The 24255-nt window shown below is 46.3% G+C and overlaps 1 protein-coding gene across 3 annotated transcripts in view; it reads left to right on the forward strand.

Annotated features, from left to right (window-relative positions):
- The window catches only part of CAMK1D (calcium/calmodulin dependent protein kinase ID), a 227516-nt gene extending 218659 nt beyond the window's left edge, over nt 1-8857 (forward strand). Inside the window, exon 11 of one of the 3 annotated variants that reach the window (XM_040595505.1) lies at nt 967-8857. In XM_040595505.1, the coding sequence (XP_040451439.1) occupies nt 967-1088 (122 nt within the window). In that variant the 3' untranslated portion in view covers nt 1089-8857. The remainder of the gene's footprint in view (nt 1-966) is intronic. The other 2 variants (XM_040595506.1, XM_040595507.1) reach the window with 2 other exon arrangements.
- The last annotated feature ends 15398 nt before the right edge of the window (nt 8858-24255 follow it).

The raw sequence follows: 24255 nt of genomic DNA on the forward strand, positions 1-24255 counted from the left end.
TCTGGCAAGGATTTATTTTATTTCTCTTCATTTATGCTTTCCATAGAAACTGCTGATATTGTGCTGGAATAGCAAAATCCTGTATCTGTCATTCAAAACCCAAACTACTTTGGGTTTTCAGGGGTTATGCTTTGGAGGGTTTTGTTTTTCAAAGCTGTGGTGGAGGATTCACTGGAAGTGGACACTTTCTATAAACATTTTAATTTAGCTACCCCCCCCCCCCCCCCCCCCCCTGCTTTTTTTCCCTCATAAAAAGTATCTGTCAGAAGTCTTTGATTAGTTCAAAAGGAACAGCCTGGGTAAACCTTGAGTGCAGATACTCGCAGATGTTCAACGTACATCAACGTACATCTCTTAGCTGGAAGTCCTGGAGACACACCAGCAAAACCTGGAGCAACATAAGCTGCCACTAGAATGTTGTCCAAGTTACACAAATTTACATTCCCTCTAGGTTTACTGGAACTCAGCAGCGAATTTGACCCACTGTACTTTTTTATCAGCAGCTTTGCAGGATGCCTGAGGAAATTTTTTTAGTCCAGGTGCACAGTCTGTTCGTTTAGCTAGATGGCCATGATGAGAAGTTTAATCATCTTTAACATGCCTACAAGGAAAATTATTCTGAGCAAGTACAATGCTGGAGGGATTTTTGAATCCCACAACTCTTTGTCTTCAGCCTCAGAAATGTGGAATCGGTCTGGCTGAACGCATACCAAAGCTGGACATTTATTCATTGCGACATGCAATGCAACTGCTGGTGGTGGCAGTAGGCAAACAGCCATGGGCCAGGAGGGCAGAAGATGCCCCATGGAGGTACCCAGCCACCTCGCCGCTGTGGGAAGAGCAGGAGCGCCGTCTCCAGCTGCGGTCCCCTCCATTCTGTAGCATGCTACAAAAGAAACTCATCTTTGCCCATGTTCCTGCCTCCAAAAATAACATTTCTAACTGTGTTTCTGGCTTTCCTTTTAGGTATGTCTCCATCCACTCTCTGTAGTTTTGTTTCATCTGCTTCTTCAGGCGTTTCTGCGGTAGGAGGGGACCGGAGACCCAGACCCACCACAGTGACCACAGTGCATACAGGGAGCAAGTGAGAGCCGGGGCGGCACGGAGCGGGCAGGCGGCTGGGCTGGCAGGTTGCCTCTGCATGATCCCACCCTGCGGTGCACGCTCAGCGAAGGACTAGAAGAAAGAAGATTTTTTTATGGCCATATTTTATACTGCAATTCTGAAATGTTTCATTTATCACAAACTGCAATGACTCCAAGGGGAACGGATCTAACAGTCTCTGGTGCTGTACATATATATACATATATATAAATATATATATATATGTGAGTCTAGCAATGTTCTAACTAATGAACACTCATTCTTTTCCCCAGTGATTTACTCTTTTCTCAGTGTAGGTAGCAGTATATGTTCTATTTTTTTTCCATTAACTATGACTATCTCAACTGGATTATTTAAATAGAGATACTTTTCTGAGCATTTTTTTTTCCATTTAAAAAGTACTTCCAGTAATGTCCCTCTTTCCAGTTTCCTGGAGGATAGGCTATTTCTGTAGGTAGGATTTGATGTTAACTTTGCAACATGGGAGGATTTCAATGGCATGCCATTTCTCGCTCCTCTAGTTGGCCTGCAAGTCTGTCTGGCTTTAGTAGAGCTGTTTCAGCTCAGATTAAGAAACCGCTGCTTTGCCTGCCCTCCTCCTCCTTGAAAGCCATGGTGAGAGTCAAATTGCCACCAGCTTGGGAGTCAGCTCCCCTTGGCTGGGGATCCGCAGCACCCTTGTTTCAGAGGAGAGGCAGGTACATGGTGCCAGTCAGGAGCTGGCCAGAGCTGAGCAAGGGGAATGACAGAGCACGGTCCCATCCGGCAGCTCCTGTCTCACTGTGTGTTGTAAGTAGAGTGAAAGAAAAGGAAGACGTGGGGCCAGGAGTCGTAGTGATCCTGTGCCACTGACTTGCTGTGCTGCCCTTGAGCAAGACATTTAACTCACCGGCCACCTCCCAGCCTGGTCTCTGGCATGGGGCGCATACAGCCTGAAGGCTTTGTGCCAGAGATGCCGAGCACCTGCAGCTCCTCGGGGCTTTGCCTGGTGTTGCTGATGCTCAGCATCTCCCAGAGCAGACAAAACTGAGTATCCAAAACCAAATAGAAAACTTTGAACCTTAACCTCTGCGTGCCTCAGTTTGACCCCCAGGGAGAGGGGTGATGCTTGAGCCCCTCGGTGGAGAACTCGCAGGTTCATGGGTGCAAAGTGCAGGACCTAAGGTAGCTTTGCTCCACCACACTTAGCTCTGGCTGGCTGAGGGATGGCAAGGAGCACTGAGGTGGGAAAGCAGGACCTTGCCTGGAGGCACAGGCATATACAAGGGCAGTGGTGGCACTGCCTTCCCCTCCTCCCCCCCAGAAGCTCATATAGAAAAGCAGGCTTAATTTCCCCATTTTGTTAATTACATACACTTCCCAGGCTCCATGTGCTGGTGCATCGTTTAGGAACAGCCACCATGACTGTTGTGCAGCTGCGCATTGAAACAGAGAGGAGCTCAAATCTGCCCGGATTTGCTGAAGGGCTCCAGGTTACTGCTGTGCCACTCCCAGCTGTGATTTTCCTTTGAGAAGGAGAGAAGGGAGGCAGGCGGCAGAGGCAGGCACCCTTCCCCAGCTGCTGCCAGACTCTCACACCCCAGACAGGTCCATGCCCCACCAGAGGCACAAGCCATTCCCTGCACCATGCTCTATTGCTATGCTTGCCTCATTTATCCTGCACAAGAAATTGTGAAAGCCAGTCACAGGCACAGCTGAATGTATCAGGCAACAGTGACTATGCTGGGAAAAGCCACAAGATAGATATTTTTCATTGAGACTTCAAAATCCTGCTTCATGTGCCGTCAGTTGGCTTCAATAAGCAGAGCCAGGATTTCATCCGTTGTACTTGCAGTGCTAAGAGCTGGAAAAGCAGGTGACAGTGAGCGCTGACTTTGTTTGAAATAGCCACTCTGTTGGTGGCACTTAAAGCCATCACACCAGATAGATCTCTAGTTTCCTTGGTATTAAGCTGCTACCCATTTTTGGAGGGATGTGGCACATCTGAGCGAGCCCCTGGGAGCCCCTGGTGCCCCCCACCATGTTGCAGCTGGCAGGGATGCTCATGCAGAGAGGCTTCAGCTCCTCATTTTAGAAAAGATGGCAGATATAGGTCTTTTGGAGGTTGGTAGCAGAACTCCATATAATTTCTCTAGTGAGGACTTCTGACCGGGATTTGGGCAGACCAAAGGGCAGGGGATTTCCTTGCTGCCAGTCACGCTCCTGTCCCCATCCCCTGGCCATTGCCACCATATACTCCTGCCCTGTTGACAAAGAGTCAGAAGAACTTTATCGGCATGTAGCCTCAAAGCTTTTTATGTCTTGCTGCAAAGGTATCTGAAAATGAGTGTCATTCATACAGCTCAAACTCATTCTAAGGATACTTTATTTTGCCAGCCTGAGTAAGGAAACTTTTGTTTAGGAGAGACTCCTATACCAAGAAATTTGGGTTATTTTGAACCCCTATGATTTCATAAGCCCAGCTGGCCCTATTCTGCTCCAGTTGCAGGCATGTAAACAGGCAGTCTCCCAGTTTGGCACCAGTGGAGTGGAGTTCCCCACATTTACACATTTGCAACCAAAAGCAGAATTTGATTAGGGAATATTTTTGTCTTTGTAGAGTGGTTTCAAAGGTTAGGGTGCAAACGTTCACCTCTGCATACTCTCCTGAAACCTGAGGTCTGGTTTGAACCTGATGTAGGTGCTGAGGCTGCTAATCAAAACACAGCATCCAAATGTGTCTTGCAGAAAAAAAGAAAAGCAAATGGATTTCCATCTGCAGAACAAAGAGCAGTGATGGGAGCAAAGGCAGACATGCTGTCCTGCAGCTGGGACAGGGGTGGGGGGACGCATACACTGCCTGCCTCTCCTTGCTGGATATTTTCTGTGTTTTTTGTTGGGACGGTATTCTTTCCTTCCACGCTTGGAATTAGGGTGATATTTTTTTTTTTCTTCCTGCCTTAGTTGTGTAATTTATTATCATTCTCTTTGGCTTGATATCAACTGCTGGGATCTTAAGACAAGAAACAGGAGCACTTAAGAGCAAAATAGCTTCTTTCTGCTACAGTTTTGGGTGGTGGGAAGCTCTTCTTTTGTATCAGTGAAACACAGCTGAAGACCTGACTGGGGTTCACCAGATACTTAGAGATCTGTCCTATGATTGAGTCCTGAAGTATCTCTTGGTTAAAATTTCTCAGTTTAAATCTGGATAAATCTGTTAACTAGGACAACTTAGCAGCACCCAGACCAGATTTATGGAGGAGGCTGGAGCCGTTTGCCCCTCGACAGCACAGCTCAGTATCACAAACCCTCTGGCATCGCTTGCTGGGGATGCTCCAGTGCCATTGTGTGTCCTTCCCCTGCCCCAGTCCACTTCTGCCCAGCCACTCTCACATGTGAACGCAAAAAGCCAGGAGTAAATAATGTGTGCGTGTGGGGAAAGGGCTAATAGTCCCAAAGTAGCAGATTCCAAACAAAACCCCAGCTGGCCTTGCCATGAAGGAGTAGGTAGAAAAATCCCTCTGGGCTCTTTCCCAATTGACTGTCCTATCAAACAAGGTGTGATTTGCTCCTCACATGAGGACTTCAGCCTGGACTCACATGTCTGTTACCCTTTTCTGCTTTACTTTACTGGTACCGATGTGTTTTTCCTTTGTAACTCATTTTCCTCAGCTCCTTCCCCTTCTTTTTCTTTGCTTGCAGCTTTGATTGTTGATTTTTACCTCCAGAGTCACAGAGGCCATCTCTGATGCCAACACCAGTGCTCTTGCTGGGAAAACAAACAAACAAAAACAATAAAATCCAGAAAACCTCCAGCTGGCCCCTTAGCCTGCAGAAGAAGTGGTGAGGACAGGCTGCCCGTGAACTCTGCGAGCTGAAAGTCAGTATTGTAGTGGCAGGGGCTTCCGCTGCTGGTTTTGCATGTGACTTCATTTCCAGTGCATCTTAACTTTCTGCTGGATCACCCCTCTGCAGCACGAGATGGATATCAGCCCTGCGGCACGGCTATTGGGGAAGTGGGAGTATGGGGGAAAACTGGCAGTGATGCTTTCCTGAGACTGTGTTACTCTGCTGGTGATGTCTCTCCTGTCCTGGTTGCTATTGTACAGATGCCATTAGAGTAGTGGGTACAGAAAAAAAAAAAAAAAAAAAAAAGAAGAAAAAAAAAAAGAAAGAAAAAAAGGTTAAAAAAAAGTAGGATTTTACCTATGCCTTGTGTGTCTGTTATGGTTGTGGTGATGAAATAAAACCGAACAATGGCAGAGGTTCGTTCCTGATACGAATCAAACCACAAAAAGGGGTGTCAGCCCGCTGGTAGACAACTGCATGTAATTCTGCAGGAGGCATTATACAGAGGTTTCTGCTGTGCATGTGTCCTGCATACCTCCACGGCTATTGACAGTATTTTTTCTATAAGCAGTTCTCCTTTTGGGCCTCTACATAGCCCTGAGGGACTCTGGGGCTTGTCCAAAACATTTCCCAGCCCTGGGAGCCAAAACAGCCCCTGATCTCTAGCTTTTCTCCCCAAACCCTCTGCAAACCAAAACATGAACCTCGAGGGTGCCCTTGAAATGCAGTGGCAGCTGGCTCCAGTGCTGCCCCTTCCTCAAGGGTCACCTTATTTTTAGGAAAATAAATCCCCGTGAAAAGCCAGACAGCTTTGGCGAGCAGGGAGAATATTGTCCTTTGACGTGCACTTGGTGTTAACTACATCAGGTACAGGGGAACCTGTGCTGTTATAGCCCCCTGTGATAGCAGCTCGAGCCCTGAGCCACGCTGGGTGAACACTGCATAAAAACACCAGACTGACTTTGCCAGCAAGATCACGCAGACTGTGGCCTGTTGCTTTTGCTCTTTCCAAATAGTCAGGGGATTCATCTACTGGCAAAATAACAGCTTCTAGACTGAGCCCCGAGGTACAGAAGTATCTTTCTTTCAGCGTATGGAAATTTTCATTTAGTGGGATCGCTTGTGTTCTTGCTGCCATGTGTATTTATCTGTCTGAATTGGGACCTGAACGCATCCCAGAAATTATTCATGGGAGGGGAGTTTTGCCTTCATTAGCATGCTTGTTTGCACCAGAAACTTGATGCTAAAAGTTATGCTCATTCAAGCAAAAAGCGGAAACACGGAGACTCTGGCATCCAAGGAAAACAGCATCAAAACCAAGCACGGAGGATTAGTTGGCAAATCATGTCAGCAATGGCTGGGCGAGGAAACGGCAACCTGCTCACAAACATTGCACCAACAGAGATTCCCCTGGTAAATCTGTCATTCCGTATTTCTTGCCCAGCAGCAGGTTTTACACAATCCCTTTCATTTTTTCCCGCATCCTTGCAGCTGGGTCCTGCCTTCCATCCTGTCTGCTGGGGTGGTCTGATCCCCATGACACACCTGTGTGCGCGTGTGTGCTGGCGCGTGTGTGTGCGTGTTGTGGCCCCAGGGATCACAGATCCCACAGGGGGGAGATCAGACATTGGTTCAGGTTTTTTGGCCCAGCTTTGCGTGATTGGGTCAAAGCTGTGTAAATAGTGTCTGTAATGGGGGATAAAGGCTCTTTAGCCCAGACTCTGGTGTTCAGGACTCCTTCCTCACCATGAACCGTGCCACTGCTCTGTCCGGGTAGCTATTTTTTTCCACCTCTTCATAAACGATAAGGTCAGAAAAGCACCTCTTACATTTTTTCCATACTCCAGAGTGGAATCAGGGCATGTACGCTCACAAGCGTTGTGAAAAAAACAAAAACCCGCAAAAAAACCCCACTGCTGAACTAATGATGACATCAAATGTCCAATAAATGCATGATACTGCACTGCATGTATTAAACTGCTGTTCACTGTTTCTGTATTTCCCAAGCCTTTTCTTTATGCACATTCAACCCGACCTTGTTGGATTTACTTCTATGTTTTGCTTTTAAATGACTCAGCGTATCTGTAACTCAAAATCCATTGTTAAGTTTAAGTAAATGCAAAAGCTGATGTTTTGTAAACAAGATACTGCAAAGCCTGGTAATGTATTTTGTCTTTCTGATGAATGCTCTGCAGCATGTACAGGAAGAGTCACCATCCAGAGCAGCTTAAAACTATGCAGCAGTCACGTACACACAGCTAGAAACAGGGAGTTGGGGAGGGGAGGATCCCTTTTTGAATGCAATGCTTAAAAATTTGATCTGCAACAAAAATTCCTTCGCTGGGTTGTTAACGCTCAGGACTGCCAAGAAGCATGTCGGTGTGTCTCTTTGTTTTTTCTTTTTTCTTTTGGTTTGTTTTAGTCAAAATTTAGACTGGTTCACTCAGTTCTTAGTATTTTTCTCTTCCTACAAGGTATTTCTTTCTCACCTGTTGCAGAATGAACTGCATTTTGGGGACCAAGATGCTGTGATTCTTTTTGCCTGCACAAAATAGGGCAGAGAGCTGAGCTGATTATCCCATCCTTTCCAAAGCATTACCACCTACATATTAGCATTTAATCCTTGAACCCCCACATAGTACCACCATTCATCCATGGAAGAGTTGGGTGTGGCACTTTTCCTTCTTCTACATGGAAATCATGCCCTTGCCTTCACTTCTCTTAATCATTGACCCTTTTTCATTTGTGCAGGTCTTTCTAAGGCCACATGGTACTTGTAGTAGCTCTGGCCCAATCCTTTTGCAGGCATCAGCAGGGCACTGGTCCCAGCTCCTGAGTGGTTACTGTGTTAGCGTGGAAGATGCTTGAGTTCCTAATACTCAAAGCAGAGCCATCTGAAAGGGCTGGGAAATTGCTCTGGGTTCCTGGCAATGGCATGCCAAGCAGTGGGGTTGGAGAGAAGGTACCACGCCAGTGGAATAGGGAGCAAGTATCAGCCCTTGGAAAGTATGCAAGTGACTGCTCCATGGTGGCTGAAAGTACCAGGCAGTCTTGAGCCTGCTTTCAAGGCTGGTGCTCAGCCAGGATGCTGTGCCATTGCTGAAGCACTACAAGGCAGCATAAAAATCATCATTTATAATGGTTGTGAATCAGTGCGAGTTCAGATTGCTGAGGCAGCGTGTGGTGCAACGCTCCATGAGGAGGTGGACATGCGCTGTGGTTCCTGGTGGGTGGGAGCTTCTTCGGGGGTGCTCAGAGCAACTCTGAGCTTTTTCCATCTCTCATCTGCATCCTCTGAGCCCAGCATGGCATCACATGAGCCATCTTACTAGATCAAGCTGTAGCATGGCCCCAGAATAAAAAGCGTGAAAGTTTGTAGCTCGGTGGCGGATACAGTGTGACTCACGTCAACACAACATAGGCGTCCTGTTGCACATGGGCCTCTAGCTGAGAAACAGCATTTTGGTCGGTTTGGGCCTTTTTTTAGATAGATACTTGATTTGGGTCAGCAAACAATGAGAAAAAAGCCTAGCCTGCCCAAAGCAGTGACTCCCCAAATATCCCTGACTGTAAAACATCTCTCAGCTGACTTTTAATGAAAATGCAAGCATGTTTTCTACAAAGGCTTAAATCTTAATCAAGGAATGTCAGTGTGCCTAATATTGCAGGTCTTGTGATTGATACCAGTTCATAACAGCATCCATGTCCAAAAAGAAGAGAGAATGTGTATTTACTCCATGCATGTATTAAGGCATTGCAAAAGTTTTATCTGCATAATGAGTTTGCAATACTGCAAATTGTTAATGGGGCTACGTCGCAAGTGGTTCTCTGCCTTGACAATCATGTATACATATCAAGATTTCTATCATAATGACAATTTAAAGGGATGACTAATTGTTTTCCTCCAATAAAACCAATTAAATCACCCTGATGTGAAGTCTGATGTTTTTGAATGCATGAGTCTCCACCCACATGCAAGAAAGCGAGTGAACAATTTTTATGGCTACTCCACTGCTCTGTTACATTTTAAACAATGATGTCACTTTATGTCCTAAAGGAGGCTAGTGAGATTGTATTTTTTTCCCCCATTTGACTCCACAGGGAAATGGATAAAAACATGATTTGTCCTTCAGGTGCTTCCTAAAGCTGCCATTGGAAATGATGCTGAGTGTCAACGTACAGAGACATGGCTGTCTCTGGGCACTAATATCTCTGCAGAGCTGAGGAAAGAGTATGTAGTTGTTGGAGAGCCTTTGAGCTGGTCCTGCTGACTTACACAGCCTATGGTAGGAATTGTGAAAGGAGATGTGATTTTCACTAGTCCCTTTGCAGTCAGCAGTGGGCTCCAAAGACTGGTGTGTGAGCTCCATTGCTGGTTTCCTTTTCCTTCAGACCATGTTTCCTGGTGTGTGTTATGACTTGGTTTTTTTTATATATTTTCCCCCTCTTATTCTCAATTTCCCCACTTTTATTTCTGCTTTTCTGGCTTTCCACTCACTGGCACACAAGAATTCCTTTCCTTTTTAAAACAGCTGGCAAAATCACTATGCCCAGGCAAGCATTGTTGGGCACCCAGCCGGGAGGCGGGCCCACACTTGAGGTCAAAACTGTTTTAGACATCTGGTTGAGTATCAGCTGGCCAACCCATAGCAACATAAAAACAAAGGCAAATTACTGAAATAGCTTTTATATTGTGAATGAAGAAACAGTGACCAGAACCAATCCAATTGCTCTTTCAAAGCTGTGGTATGCAGCTGTGGCAACAGAACTAGCATTAGATGCTGGGGTCTACCAGGAGAGATGTGACAACCTCCTATTTGTGCTCTGGAAAAGCGCATCCATGGGAAGGTAGATCTTTGGAAAAGTACAACCATGTACAAAAATGCTGGCAGGAGGTGTTGGAGGCAGAGTGTGACAGTGGGGCACAAGTGCATGATTTGCAGTTCCAGGAGGAGCAGGAGATCCTGTAGAAAGACCCTGCAGTCTTCCCATGTGACACAAGCCTGAACTCTGACCATCCCTTCATATTCAGGGCCACACTCCCAACTGTGTAAGTTAGCTGTCCTGGTTTGGCTCAAATTCTGCAGACTTAGAGTAGCTGAAGGTCTATGCCTTATTTCATCATGAAATGAAAATCTCAATGAGGAAAACCTTCTCATGTTTTGGTTTTAAAATCACAGGTTCCTCTGTAGGCTCAGTGGTCACCCAGTGTGCACTAAGCTTCTCCTAGCTCCAGTGAGACAGGGTAGAAGATCACTGTAGGTGAACAAAGGCAGTGGGTTGATTAGCATTGATAATATGCAGCGGTGGCCTTGCCTCTTCTATGGTAGGAGATGTGATTTTCACTAGTCCCTTTGCAGTCAGCAGTGGGCTCATAGACACATTTTGGCAGTGGGTTGATTGACATGGACGATGTGCAGCTGTAGATTGTTCCTGCTAAGTGGTTAAATAGCCCTGAGGCATGTAGGAGGATGGAGGAGAAGCTTGTGGAAGGAAGAACCTAGGTGTAGTAGAAGAGGGTAGTCTGGTCTCTGGAGGAAGGAGAAACAGCATGGGCAGTAGAATGGTAAAAGCCTTGTTGTAGCTTGCTTGTGCTGTGACAACTGGTGCCCTGTGCGAGGCAAACTGATTTGGACATTTGAACCCTATGTGAGATCATGGGTAAAAAAAGACTGTAACAGGGGTGCCTGGTGTAGCTGAGCAGGGAGAGCCTGTGATCTGGATCACATAGAGGTGAGCTGTTGATGGCTGATCAATATGGGTGTGTTGCAGTATTTGCTGTCCACCATAACTCAAATGGCAACTATTTGTGCCCAGTGTAGCTGGGGACTAATTGATAGGAGTGTGCAAACTTCAGCAGAGGAAAACTCTGTATTAACAATACTTATGGGCATATTTGATAAAAGAGGCATAAAGTATGACAAGATGGCAATAAGAACTTTGCTGGTGTGGTGTAAAATAGATGATGGGCCAGTTGTGCTAAAAAATGTCTCTAGCATTCAGACATGGCAAGATGCTGGAGAGTTACTTTTTGAGGCTGCCTTGAGGGGGGATAAAATTGCAACAGCATTGCTAACAACATGGAGATTAGTCTTAGATTTGCTAGAACAATTAAAAGTAGAGAGAGGCAACTTCTATATTAATTCTTATGGATATATTTGAAAAGAGGTGTGAAGTATGATAAGATGACAATGAGAATTCTGTTGATGTGATGTAAAAAGAATGATTTGTTAGTGACACCAAAGAATGTCTTCAGTGTTCAAACATGGCAAAATGCTGGAATGTTACTTTTTGAGGCAAGTCCACAGCTGCATATTATCAGTGTCCACCAACCCACTGCCTTCATTGACCTACAGAACAGCAAAGGACCATTGAAATCCTGATACTATAAGATGGGCTCTTGATGTCATGTCAGTATTTACTTGATTTTTTTTTTTGGTTCTCTTCACTGTTACTGGTTCAACAACAAAATCTTGGCTGTTTGAAACAAATAAGATAAAATGTCAGTACAGAGAAGCCAAGGGGACAAGACCAAGATGCAGCTATAGAAAATATTATGCTTGCAACCTTGCCAAGATCCACAGCCATGTTTGCACTGGAGGCAAGGGGACCATCCTTATTTTGAAGGCTTTCTGAGTGTTAGTATGCACTGAGAGTCTGGTTTATGCCATGCATCAGCCTTTCTTCATGCTATACCGAGCCAATTTCCCAGCTCCTTTGCCCTCAGCACTGCTCCTTAGCAGAACCAGGGCTCCAGTGGGCATCACTAGGCTATGGGCAGCTCTTTTATGCAGCCAAGAGGAGTTTTGCGTGAGTGGAACCTGTTGAAGCAGGGCATGTGCAGGTGCCTAACTTCGAAGACCTTCCAGTCTGAGCAGGTAGACCCCCTGTGGTTCAGGGCCCCATGGCCAGGTGATACTGAAGAGGACACATTCTGCACAGGGCTATCAGACACAGCACTATTTTCCTTGCAAAGTAAACGGTCCTACCCTTCCTCTGGTTATGCCTTCACTTAATTTTGTCCTTGAGGCCAAACCTACCTCCCATCTTGTCCATACATCCACAAAACCATATTTTCATGTATGGGCTTGTAAGGATCCCTTCGGGGACTCCATGAGGAGAGAATATGGGCTTGCACTGCCCCAGAGCAATCCCAGGATGCCATAAGCTGCCACAGGGAGAAGGGCACATGCTGTTCCTATCACATTACACCTCCTCCCAGCTCTGAACATCCCTCAGGGAGAAGGTCCACCTTCATCGCTGTGGGTATGTGCCCTGCCCAGCACATCTGAGCCCCTATTTTTGTGGGGCGTCTTGATGATGCTGGATTACTGTGATAACCATTTTTATAGATGTGGAGGTGGGGAAGAAGGGCCATCTGGATCAGTACTGCAAGTATTCAGTTGAGTATTTCCAGATTGTTTGGAATTTGGGATTTCTGGATTACTCTGGGATAAAGTCCTGACATCCAAACTGTTTACTTATCCTGAACTCAAAAGTTTCCTTTTTTCATTTTGGGTTCTTTTTATAATTGCAATATTCTGATAAAATTATGGTCTATTAATGATTTGTTTACCTTCTTCATAAATGTGTTTTGTTTAGGGACATGAATAATAATAATAATAGAGCTGAGAGGCAATTTGTTGCTCCCATTGAACTAGTGAGTTTTGTGCTTTCTTTGGCGCCATACAGGCACTTGTATGCTTTTCATTTTCTTTCTTCAGGGCAGAAGCAAGAGCAGTGCCTCAGTAGTGACCAGAAATGCATAAGTCTCAAACGAATACTTCTTTTTGTTTGAGGCCAGCTGGGCAGGCACAATCCATGCTGGAGTCACCTATCACCTTTATAGCAGAGCTACTTTAAGTTTGCATTTGCTTAAAGTAGCATCTGAAAGGTAACTTTCCATCCCAGTCTCTGATCCATGGCAGCTCAGTTTAGCACCCAAGTGGATTGGATCCCTGATCTACTGCGGGGGAAAAACTGTGCCACCAAAGTTATAATCACAGTGAACCCACACTGACCTTCAATGGGAGCTGATGGATAAACTCCTGTTCTCAGCAAACAGAACACGGGTACATGATCGACACACATTGGAGTTCTACTGCATACAACACAATTTATTTTTATATTACATTTTAGTATAGTATATTATAGTTTACTATACTATATTGTATTATTATGTCTCTGTCAGACCAAAGCAGAGGGACAAAATGGCATAAACTGAAGGCTTGGGACTAGGCTACAATGCCTTTTCAGTATTCAAATGATAGCATTTTATCATACACTCCTTGTGCAGAAAGAAGAAAGGGCAAGCTTTCAGGTGCTTTTTGGTCACAACATCTAGAGAGGGAATTCAGCTTTGATGAGGCTAGGGCTGAATTCTTAAGACAATGTTTAACTTCACTGCCACCAAACATGTCAGCATCAGAGTCCACTGCTGAGTCAACTGACAATTGCCTTGAAGGCTTGTGTTGAGGGATGTCCAGCTCCTCTTCCCTCCCTAAGTACTTGTAGTATTTATATGCTCGTTTCAGATGTGCTTTGCAGGAATTTGAAGACGGAACCACAGAATAGTTGAGGATGGTAGGGACCTGCTGGAGGTCATCTGGTCCAACTCCCCTGATCAACAAGCAGGATCACCAGGTCTCCCAGGACCATGTCCAGACAGCTTTTGAATATTTCCAAGGATGGAGATGCCACAACCTCTCTAGTCATGGGCTTCACCAGTCCAGGGCAACAGACTGCAGCATTGACTGACCTTCGCAAACAAGTCCAGATAATGTACAAGTTAGTTAAACATCCCAAGGAACAAAATACAAATTCAGATTTTGCTTTCAACCTTCACCCTCTATTCTGCTGCTTTTTTGCCATGTAGAAGATGAGCATATATGCAAATATGTGTTGGTAGTCTAAATACTTGCTTGAAGGATACCTTGCCACAATGCTGGCTAGGGAATCATTTGGGGTAGAAAAGCCCATTACGCAGCAAGTGCCATGTGCTTGAGTTTACCAATGGTTCACATTAAATCTACTGACAGAACCAACTATTCGGCAATTCCACTGGCAGAAAGACAAAGAACTTCAAGAAAAAGCCCACAGCTGTGGTTAAGAAGAATTTGTTAGCAGGAGACCTGGGGGCAAAGGAGGTAGTGACAGACTTATGAGATGATTTAGCTCCAAACATGTCTGAACAGATGGACAGAGTCCTGCACCTGTTTCTGGAAGCCGCCATTTCCAGGGCTACATATGGCTACTGCATGGCCCGGGAGGGTTGGTTTGCTGCGCACCGAGGCAATGCTCCCCAGCAGGCTGACAGACCTGTACCAGGCTGTGACCATCACTGTTAAGTTGGTTGTACTAAGATGAGCTGGGAATTTCAACTGGAAAATATTTCATTCTTTAAATCATCAAATCATCCTGTGGCAATGTTAATACAGTAATTCTGTTTAGCATCAGCCTCATAACTTGTTTTGATTATCTATGGCCTTATGGTGATTTAAACCTACTGATTTATTGCTTCAGTCTTAATTGGGTCCTGAATTGGGTCATTGCATCATTCTATCTTTAATTGCTTTAATGAAAGTCTAGCAAATTAGGCTGGTAATATGATTGCTTAGAGGGAATTTTGCCTGTTCATGCTTCTTAACGAAATACATAAAAAGTGAAAAAAGGAATGAGTTTATCCTACTAAATTGCCGCTTGTATCATGGAGCCTGAGTGAAACAGAAAATCAATCTGCAATGCCCTTGGCCCTTCCTCCAAATATATGTCCTCAGAAAGAGGAAACTTAGGGCATCAGGAAGCATCCACACAGAAGAGGAATGGATGGAAGAAAGCCGTAAAATGTGATAGTAGAACCTGGGTTCCAGTTCCCACTTCTCAGGCTTCCTTTGACTTTGCGTGCAAGCCAGTTAGGAGAAGACCTAAAAACCTACTTAGATCCCAAAAGTGACCTTCAGCCCAGTGGCCAGAGCACAGCTTGAGAACCTCCTCCTGTTCTGGCACCCAGATCTCTGTGCTTTCTGAGGTCTTTTATCATGCCAGAGAAGTTTGTCTTGTTCCCCTTCTCTTTCCTGGCAGCTTGCCGCTCAGGTGAACTTTTCAGGCAGAGGACTCAGCAGTAGGACCATTTTCTCCCTGCTGTCTGTTGTGACATCCATGAGAAGCAGCCTTGGCTGTCACAGCTGCCCTCTGTCACCACCGGGTACTGTCTGTTGCCTACACGGGTCCTCACCACCTCTTCCCTGCTGGTTTTCCAGCAAGGCTGCTGCATCTGCAATGCATTTTCTACCCACTGGGCTAATAAGCTCTGTGTCTCCAAAGCTGCCTGTAACCTCTTAATGTCCCCCTGTTTTATGGCTGGAAATATGCTGCTTCCTCCCACTCTCTGCTCATCAGTGAAGACCATACATCACATCTCACTTGACCCTGGCTCTTGCTGTAGAGAAAATACTTATCAGCAGCATAAAGCCCCTCACCAGCCCTGCTCATACACCCTGAAGCCTATTTCTATAAAGAATACAAAGAACCTGCTTCGAAGATAAAGTTGCAAAACCAAAGAAAATCTGCAGTCAATTAAAAACGACAAAAATTAAGCATACAGCAGATGAGGAATACAAAGTTCAGATCAGCTTGATCCCCAGCATGACAATTCATTTTAATTTATCGTTTAGCAGAACAGGGATTTTTGTCTCCATGTGGTCTGTAACAATGTGGCTGGAAACCTTCCATTGTCTTTAATTAAACTGGTGTGATCCCATGCTCCTTTCTGCAGCCCGTTTAGCCTCTGAGTCAGCACACAGAACCAGGTACCCGTCACGGGGGCTCTGAGTGCAGCACTAACCTCAGCCCGTTGACCAGGGCCGGATCCAGAACCCCACTAGCCTGTCCCTGGGCTGCCCGCAGCTCCAACTGCAGTGCCATGTGGCCTCGGCCACCGCAGGAGAAGTTGGCCGTCTCGAGCTGAATTCCCAATATGCATTTTAAGATAGTTGCAGCTGGTGTAAAGCGCCTCCTACCAAGTCAGACCTACCAGATCAGGAGGTACATTATATTTGCAAAGCCAACGCAGTGCATGGTGGTTTAGTTTTGCCTGGAAAACAACATGGGCAAGCTTTGTGTCTGCTGTAGGATGGCTTCATACTTGCTGCCTTTGCCTGATAGATTTTGCACCTTTCTGAATGGGGCTTGGGAGCACTGTAAACATATGAGGAGAGGATGGACTTGCTTTTGCTTCACGGCAGCAATAGCTGGTAGCTGAGGCAACGTACTGGCCCCTTGTAGCAGTGTCCGTGCCAGCTGCATTTGGGGAAGGACTGGGATGTTGTGTGAGCTGTGTGCAGCTACAAGGCTAGATCCGCATGACCGCACTCACAAGGATGGGGCCAGGCAAGAGATGTCTGAAGTCTCGGGCAGTTGCCTGTGGGCTGGTTGTGCAGCAAAAGTGCCCTGCAGCTGGGGTTTCACCTACATGCCAAAGGAGCCACTCCAGCCCAAAGATGTGGGTCGGGCTGCCATGCTGCTTTGAAGGGCAGAAAGATCCAGTTCCCAAGCAGTGTTTGCTTTGTCACTGGCGAGGCTTTGCTAGAGGTCTGAAGGACCACATGCCTAAGCATGAAGCAGTGGATTCAGTGTTAGGGGATGTGTGAAAATTGTTTCCCTCCCCAGATACCCTGGCCCTGGATGAGCCACATGGCTACAAGGAGAGCAGCCCCTGCACCTGGCATTTAAGGTTCACTAGGCCCATGTCAAGCCACTATCAGTGTCTTATCTCCTCCTTACACTCACCTACATAATTGTGCAGAGGCTCTGAAGGCTCCTGGCAGATGTCAAGCACATCATTAGTGGTGCTGATGTCTTGTGCCCCAGGCTGTATCTCAGCAGGTTGGGTATTTGCTGTCTATGCTTGTCCAGCCTACCCTAAGTATAGATACCTGCTGAAGCGTTCACGCGTGTTGCAGCACATCACTGTATGTTATCCTCCAGGTCTGGCACCCACAGCACTTTCATCTGAATATGTGCACTCACCTGGAAGCTGCTAGTCCTGGGCATGGGTACTGCTCATCCCCTTTAATATTAAATTGCTCTTGGATAAAACCTCGGGATAAGCACCTGGATAAGGCTTTGGCATGAAGGCTTCCCCCTGCTTTGGTCAGTGTTGGTGCCACCAGGCTTCAAAGCCACGTTCTTTGCAGCTGGCCCTGAGGGTTCTGTACTCCTGGCTGTGTTTTGGTCCAGGTCTGGGCAGAGGGACCCTACCCAGCCTGGGGCTTCAGACACAGCTGACAGCTTGATGAAAAGGTGGGTGCCGAGGAGGGTGTTGAATGATGGTTTCTAACTTCTCATGGTCCATGTGTGCATAATCATGTGCTGAACTGTGTATCAGATCATGTATTAAAACCCGACACTGTCACCAACGTGGCAGTATTGGCTGGTTCCAACCTTGTGATTTTAAAAAAAAATCTATATTTTTATCAATTTTGTTACAAATTATTTTACTAATTTTGTCATTTAAAAAAATTTATTATTGGCCATCTTCCTTTTTATAGTTATTATTATTTATTCTACTTTTATTTATTATTATTTATTTACCATTTTATTTCCTTGGGTACCCACTGAAATAAAGGAACTGCCCAGTTATCTGGGATGTCCCTTTGGCCCAAACAGCTGCCATGCATAGGTGCCACATGCAGTAGCTGCCTCTGCATGTGCTTGCCCATGCCAGCTCTGCCCCCTGCATGGTCTCAATGAAGGCACTCGGTGATGCCTGGGAAATAAACCCACCAAGGCTGTGCTGGGAGGCTGAAATGCAGCAGCCTTTCACCCAGCAGCTCAGTCTGTCTCTGCAGGGTCTTGTCTCCCCCTTAAAGTGAGTCTAATTTGGGAGGACCTGTACTGCTGGTGATTCAATGCCTACATTGACCATCTAATACTGCCCAGTCCCTGTTGAAACCCTAATACTGTCCATCAGAGTGCGTGTACCTTTTCCACGAGGTCTGCAATCTATTCTCATAACCAGCTACTGGTCTCCAACCAGTATGAAATCATTTTTTATCTCTTAAATGACCTTCTTGCTGCCACAGTGGTTGTTAAATGGCTCTCCTGTTGCAGATGTGCCTACATGGCAGGGCTTGGGTGATAGCTATCAAATGTAATGGAGGGTTGCAGGAATGGTGGAAGTGTAAGACTAGATTATTATATCATACGCTACACATCCCTTAGCGCACTCAGCAGCTCAGCACATGCCATTCCCGGTGATGAACATGGCAACTGCTATTGCAGCAGTGCCCAGGAAGCATTATCATTGTTACCTTGTGGAGGTGAGATGCTGCAAGGGGTGTAACTATGGGTCTCAGATGGATTTGGTATGCTCATGAGGTCTGAATGATGCTCAGGATCTTGTGACAAATCTGATCTAAGTGGAGACATCTGTCATGGGGTGTTTAAAGATAATTTTCCCGAACTGCTCTTACCAATTCACCCACGTCATTGACATCACCTTTAAGTGTCCTCCTGCCACCCCATCCAAGAGCTCCTTCCTTGGTGGAGGAGAGGGATTAGCTTCTTTTATCTCAGCTACTCTCTGACTGACAGCCCTGCTTTGTGACAGGCTATTGAAGTGCAGCGTGATTATAGAACTGAGCACCTGGTGGTTCATGTTTGGTGCAACCATGAACCACTTGCGGGAGGCACATGGATTACCAGGAGAGCATCTCAAACAACAGGCCTATGACCAAAAGAAGCCGATACTGCCATGTTCTCTCATGCCACAGGGACACAAGAGAACAGGAGGTGTTTTTTTGATCTAGTTGAGGTTTCCTGGTGTTGCAGGCTCCCAGGCATGGAAAATAGCCTAGTTCCCCTGTATCTCAGTGGAAATGAGGCCAAGACCATTGGTTTTTTGACTGGAATCTCTATCTTGGAGCAACTCCAGACCAGTGTTGCTTTTTTTTCTCCTGAAGAATGAGGTACCAAGTGTGTGGCAACAGGATGGGCTTCCCCGGTGAAATGAGGATGCAACTACAGTGCTTTCTGGCAGAGACTTTTAGTGAGTGTCACCACCTGGACCATCCTATTGCACTGTATCACCCAGCTGTGGCACAATGCTGGGCATCCCACCAGTGGCCAGTGCTAATGTGGTCTATAAGACTGGGAAGCTGGTTTAAGAGGGAGATTTAGCTGAGTGTCTGCAGTTGAAGAACTGTTAACCATTCATTATAACCTGCCTGAACTGGGGTGGATTTTCCATAGATATAGTAGACTTGATACAAAAATGTCTTCATCACACTCCAGCTCTTTGCTCCAAAGACGGCGATGGTAAAAAAATCAACAGATATTTAGAGAAAAGCAAAATGTTTTTCAGTTGCAGACAGCCCCAGAGATGGTTGACAGTTTGGAAATTATTTTTTCCATGCACTGAGGCAGAGACTGGCACTAGCATGGGAACTTTCAACCTGAACAATGCAAATACAGCTACTGGAAGCATTGTAAAATCACAGCTGCACTGGTCTCCCGGCAAGCAGTGCTGGTTCCAGTCACAATTCTAAGTAGTGTTTCTTGAAGCAGGAATTAGCTCTTCACCTTGTGTTTGTGGGGAGCAAAATGAAGCTCTTAATTTTTATATGTGAAGAAGAATAGATTGTAATCCTAAAACTAGCCTGAATCACCTATATATGCACAAGAGAAGACATATCAGGTTACAAGACATTTTCTTTTACTACAGAAAATGTTTCCGTTGCTTCCAACTAGCATGCTATACCTATTGGTGCCTATGGCAATTTATAGCATCTCTGCAATACATAATTTGAAGAGACCATAACCCATGATCTGTTTTCCACCAGCAAGAGTTGCTTTTCCTGGCATCAAGAAATGGGAAAAATAATTTATTGACAACAGCCTGTGACATTTCCTCTTCCTTATCTCTTGAGGCCAAGTCTCCAGCTAGCAGGGTATTTCAGAAATAATCACAAAAGAAATATTAAAAAACAGAAACCATAACAGTTGCCCCATTCCCATGGAAATGCATGGGAACAGTTTGAGCGAACACCCCTTTGTGATACAGTCATGTGTTTTCCTCAGATGGTGAGTGGAAATCAGGCATATCATCCTCTCTGTTGTCTGCCTGGGTTTTACTGCCATGGCAGCTCAAATAAATCCCCTTTGCCTTGGAGGCTCTCTGCTTTTCTCTGGGCAGGGGAAGTGGAACAGAAACGTCATCTGAGGCATAAACAAGTGATTGGGACAACCTGCTGGTCTGCACTTTCCTCCTCCCTTCTTGGCTGGTCCAGCCCTTGCCTTGTGTGCCCTGGCACAGCTCAGTGTGAGGGTCCCTCTGTCCTCTTCCCAAGTCACCAGTGACCCCAAGGGAGCATCTCTGTTCATCAGACTTTTACCTCCTGGTAATCAGAGATGAAGAAATTGGGCTGTGAAGGGTAAAAGAAGCATGACCAGCAGGTCAAAGGAGGTGATTTTCCCCCTCTACTCTACTGTTCTGAGACCCCACCTGCAGTGCTATATCCAGCTCTGGGGCCTCCAGCATAAGAACAACAGGGACCTGTTGGAGCTGGTCCAGAGGAGGCCAAGAGAATGATCAGGGGGCTGGAGCACCTCCCCTATGAGGAAAGGCTGAAAGAGTTGGGGGTTTTAGCCTAGAGAAAAGAAGGCTACAGGGAGACCTTACTGCAGCCTTCCAGTACCTAAAGGGAGCCTCCAGGAAGGAGGAAGGACTCTTCATCAGGGGAATGCAGTGATAGGACAAGGGGTAATGATTTTAAATTGAAAAAGGGTAGATTTAGATCAAGCATTAGGAAGAAATTTTTTACTGTGAGGGTGGTGAGGCACTGGGACAAGTTGCATAGAGCAGCTGTGGATGCTCCATCCCTGGGGGTGCTCAAGGCCAGGCTGGACGGGGCTGGGAGCAGCCTGGGCTGGTGGAAGGTGTCCCTGCCCCGGCAGGGGAGTGGAACAAGATGGTCTTTAAATTCCTTTCCAACCCAAACCATTCTATGATTCTGTGAATAACCTGAAATACTTTTCAACCAGGCTGCTACTGCTCCCCTTCTACTCTACAAGTTCATGAGACAACCCACTCTCTCATTGCTCTGTGGGAAGCTAATGAAACACCTCTGATGTAATTTTTCTGCCTGAGGTCTCATATCCACAGAGCAGATTTGCTTCACTGAGCAACCAGCAGCTTAAACACCTGCTTCCAGCTGCAGGTCCAGGGCTGCCAGGGAGGCTGAGGGCAGAGAGGAAAATCCTGAGCATGTGGGTTCCAGCACTGACTCAGCCAAGCAAAGCCCTGGCAGAAGCGGACATTTCCTTTGGAGCCTGTGTGACGTGTGCATGGGACGGGGGAACAGAGCCGATGACAGGCAAGAAACTTACAGACTTCAGAGACAGGATTTGACTAAGTCCTGTGAAAATTATGGTATGGATTATGGCCTATCTGCTAGTGTAAACAGAATAGAATATGGAAAAAGAAGTGTCAAAAATCCTCTCTCCTCTCCAAAAAGCATGCCTACGCTGCAAGGAGGCACAGAGAAAAAGCGGTAGGTTTCCAGCCTCTGCTTGTATGGGGAGCATTAGGAGAGCTACTGGGGCAGGTGCTGCAAGTGATGATTTATGTGGCCAAGTGCTTGTCATCCTCTGTGTATGGTCATGGCAAAGAGATGACCTCTTCATGGTTCCTATCATGAAAGATTCCCCAGTTTGGCTCCTGCCAGCCACCCTAGGTGTATCAGGAGTACCAAATCACGGCAGGCCCTGGGAAGGACCTAGGCTCTGTGTAGGGACTGTGTATAGACTTTCAAAAGGCTATCAAACGAACTCTTGATACTGAGGAGCAGAAGACACCTTCCTGGGCTTTGCTCCAGCCAAAAGTACATTCGTCGCATCCCTTTTGTTCTGCTAGGTGTGTTCCTGTCTGAATAAGCGATCCAAATATTGGCACCTAATTCTCTGATTCATCCCCTGCAAGGAGCTGCATCCCCTCACTGATGTGCTGGAATGTCCCCTCCCTGCCCCACTTGAGCAGCTGGCAATTTTAGAAACTAGAGCAGGAGCCAAAACTCAAGGATCCCTGAATTTTCTTATACAGACCTGCCATTGAACTGCCATATGAACAAAGCGATTTAAGTGTGTCTTGGTGCCTTTGCTTGACTTTGAGTGGAAGGGGATCATGCAATGCCTTGCTTAAAGCATTTTAAGGACTTTATGTAGTCAGTGGAAAGGTGAAGTATTTTGTTGCATTTGCTCCCAGACTGTGATCTATGGGCTGCACTTTGGCAGCTGGTGGCCTTCCAAAACCATGTGGGTTTGGGTTTCCTTTTGACTGCCTTCCTTGCAGAAAAGATCCCAAGAGTCTGTAAGAGCAATTAGAAATGCAGAAAAGCAGCCAGGCCATCTTGTGTGCTCTGGACACTCACAGCAATAGGTTTAGCTCACCTCTTACTCTCTACCATGCTGCCAAGTTGACACCCAAAAGCTATGCTTTCAAGTCAGAAGCAGGCTTGCCTGGGTCGCTCCCATCACAGATGTGATCACTTGTTCGTTGCTGTCTGTGTTGGAGTTTCACCTGGAGCTAGAGCTGGAGCTATGCAGCTCCTGGCCGTCTGCTGGTACAAAACACATGCACGATAAAGGCTGTCTCTCCCAGAGGGCTCTTTGCTGTGGACTGTGAGTGAGCTGGGAATTTTTGAAGGGACTGGGATGAGAAAAGCTTGGCTCTGACTGCCGAGCTTTATTTCACACTAATGCATGTATGTGGTCATAATCTGCCACAGCCTTGGCAAAATCGGTTTGTCTGCAGTATCAGTAGTGGCTTGAATGTCATTGCTGCTCCTGCCTAGTGTGAGAAGAGAATTGGGTCTCCATAACACGTGTATGAAGTAGAGAGCTGAGTACTGAAGACCAACATGTCTTAGGGCAGTGTCTGCCCACTTTGCAGAGACCAAACTGTCAATTCACTGTCCGTGGATGGAGGAGCTCCTGGTAAAAGTGAACACATGCACAGATATAAAGGACTTGACCTGGCCTCTTGTGAGCCCTATCAGCCAACTCCAGATCTTCTGAGATGTTAGGGACACAGTCAGGGCCAAAGCTGGTGGGAATGGGGCCAAACACACTCAAGTGCAAAATGCCTCACAGTGTTTCTGATTAATACTCTACCCTAGTGACCGAGAAGGACACATTAATAAACCCTCTCCCCTGGTGAGGGATGGCAGCAAGCAACACACTGGCAAGGTCCTCTTGAAGTCAGCCCAGCGTTTGAAGAGCAATGTGAGGGGAAATGTTGCCTGTACATGGCGATGTACATGGTGATGTGACCTTCACAGGGTGAGCTGACATTAGTGGAGCAGGTCGCACCCAGGGAAGGGTAGTGGCAGGGTGCCATAGGGGGACACGGCAGCAGCTGAGAAGTGATTAAATCTGTGAGCTGCTTCAACGCAAATTCTGGCTGCAAAATCCTCAGAGAACTTTGGTGGGAGGGAGGAGGGAGTTCATTTGAAGCAGAACCCCTGCACTGGCCCTGGCCACTTTCCTCCCGCTGCTTGGAGTACTTGTCTACTCTAGTGTGTGTGATGGGGTGCTTTTGACTTCATTGTCTTCATCAAGGTGGCCAGTTTCTGGGTGACTTGCTCTGCTGTATGTCAGGAGGGCAGGATGCTGATAAATCTGACTTTCAGAGGGTACAGTCAGCAATCACCTGTCTGACACTCAGAAAGATTCATGCTGGTAGGAAACTTTCCCCTTGGTTCCCACCTTGACTTAGAGCTAGGTAACTGCAAACAGCACTGTAGCTCCTACACACTTTATTTTGTGACAAAACGTGGCAAGACAAAACCCACTCTAGACTCTGTACCAAGGGGTTTGGAGGGTTGGAGGGGCATGTTGACATAGACGGCTGCAGACTAGTCTGGTAGATCCAACTGCCTTCCTTTCTGGCCAGGTGAGTTGAGTGACATGGAAGCTATATATACGCACATGCCTGAGCTAATGTGTGGGGGTTTAATAGTATTTGTGGGTTGGCTTGTGGGCACAGCACCAGCTGAGACCAAAGCTCTGTCCAGCTCATGGTTAGAGGATTTTCCCCTATCTCCAGTAGACTTCTGCTGCCAATACATCATCTTGGGTCTATTCTCATTAAGGCTACCAATTTTTCTCAGTAATTCAAAGTTAAGATTTGAAATTGTAGCCATGCCTGATGTTTGGACACTTGTCCAAAGAAGCAAGAGGTTTTGGTGAGCTTGGAGCAAATGGGCTGAACGCTCTGGCTTTTGCTCAGTCCCTGCATTGTGCTGCCTGAAGCATCCTGCAACTTTC

Source organism: Falco naumanni, chromosome 5, assembly GCF_017639655.2.
Source record: "Falco naumanni isolate bFalNau1 chromosome 5, bFalNau1.pat, whole genome shotgun sequence".
NCBI lineage: Eukaryota > Metazoa > Chordata > Aves > Falconiformes > Falconidae > Falco > Falco naumanni.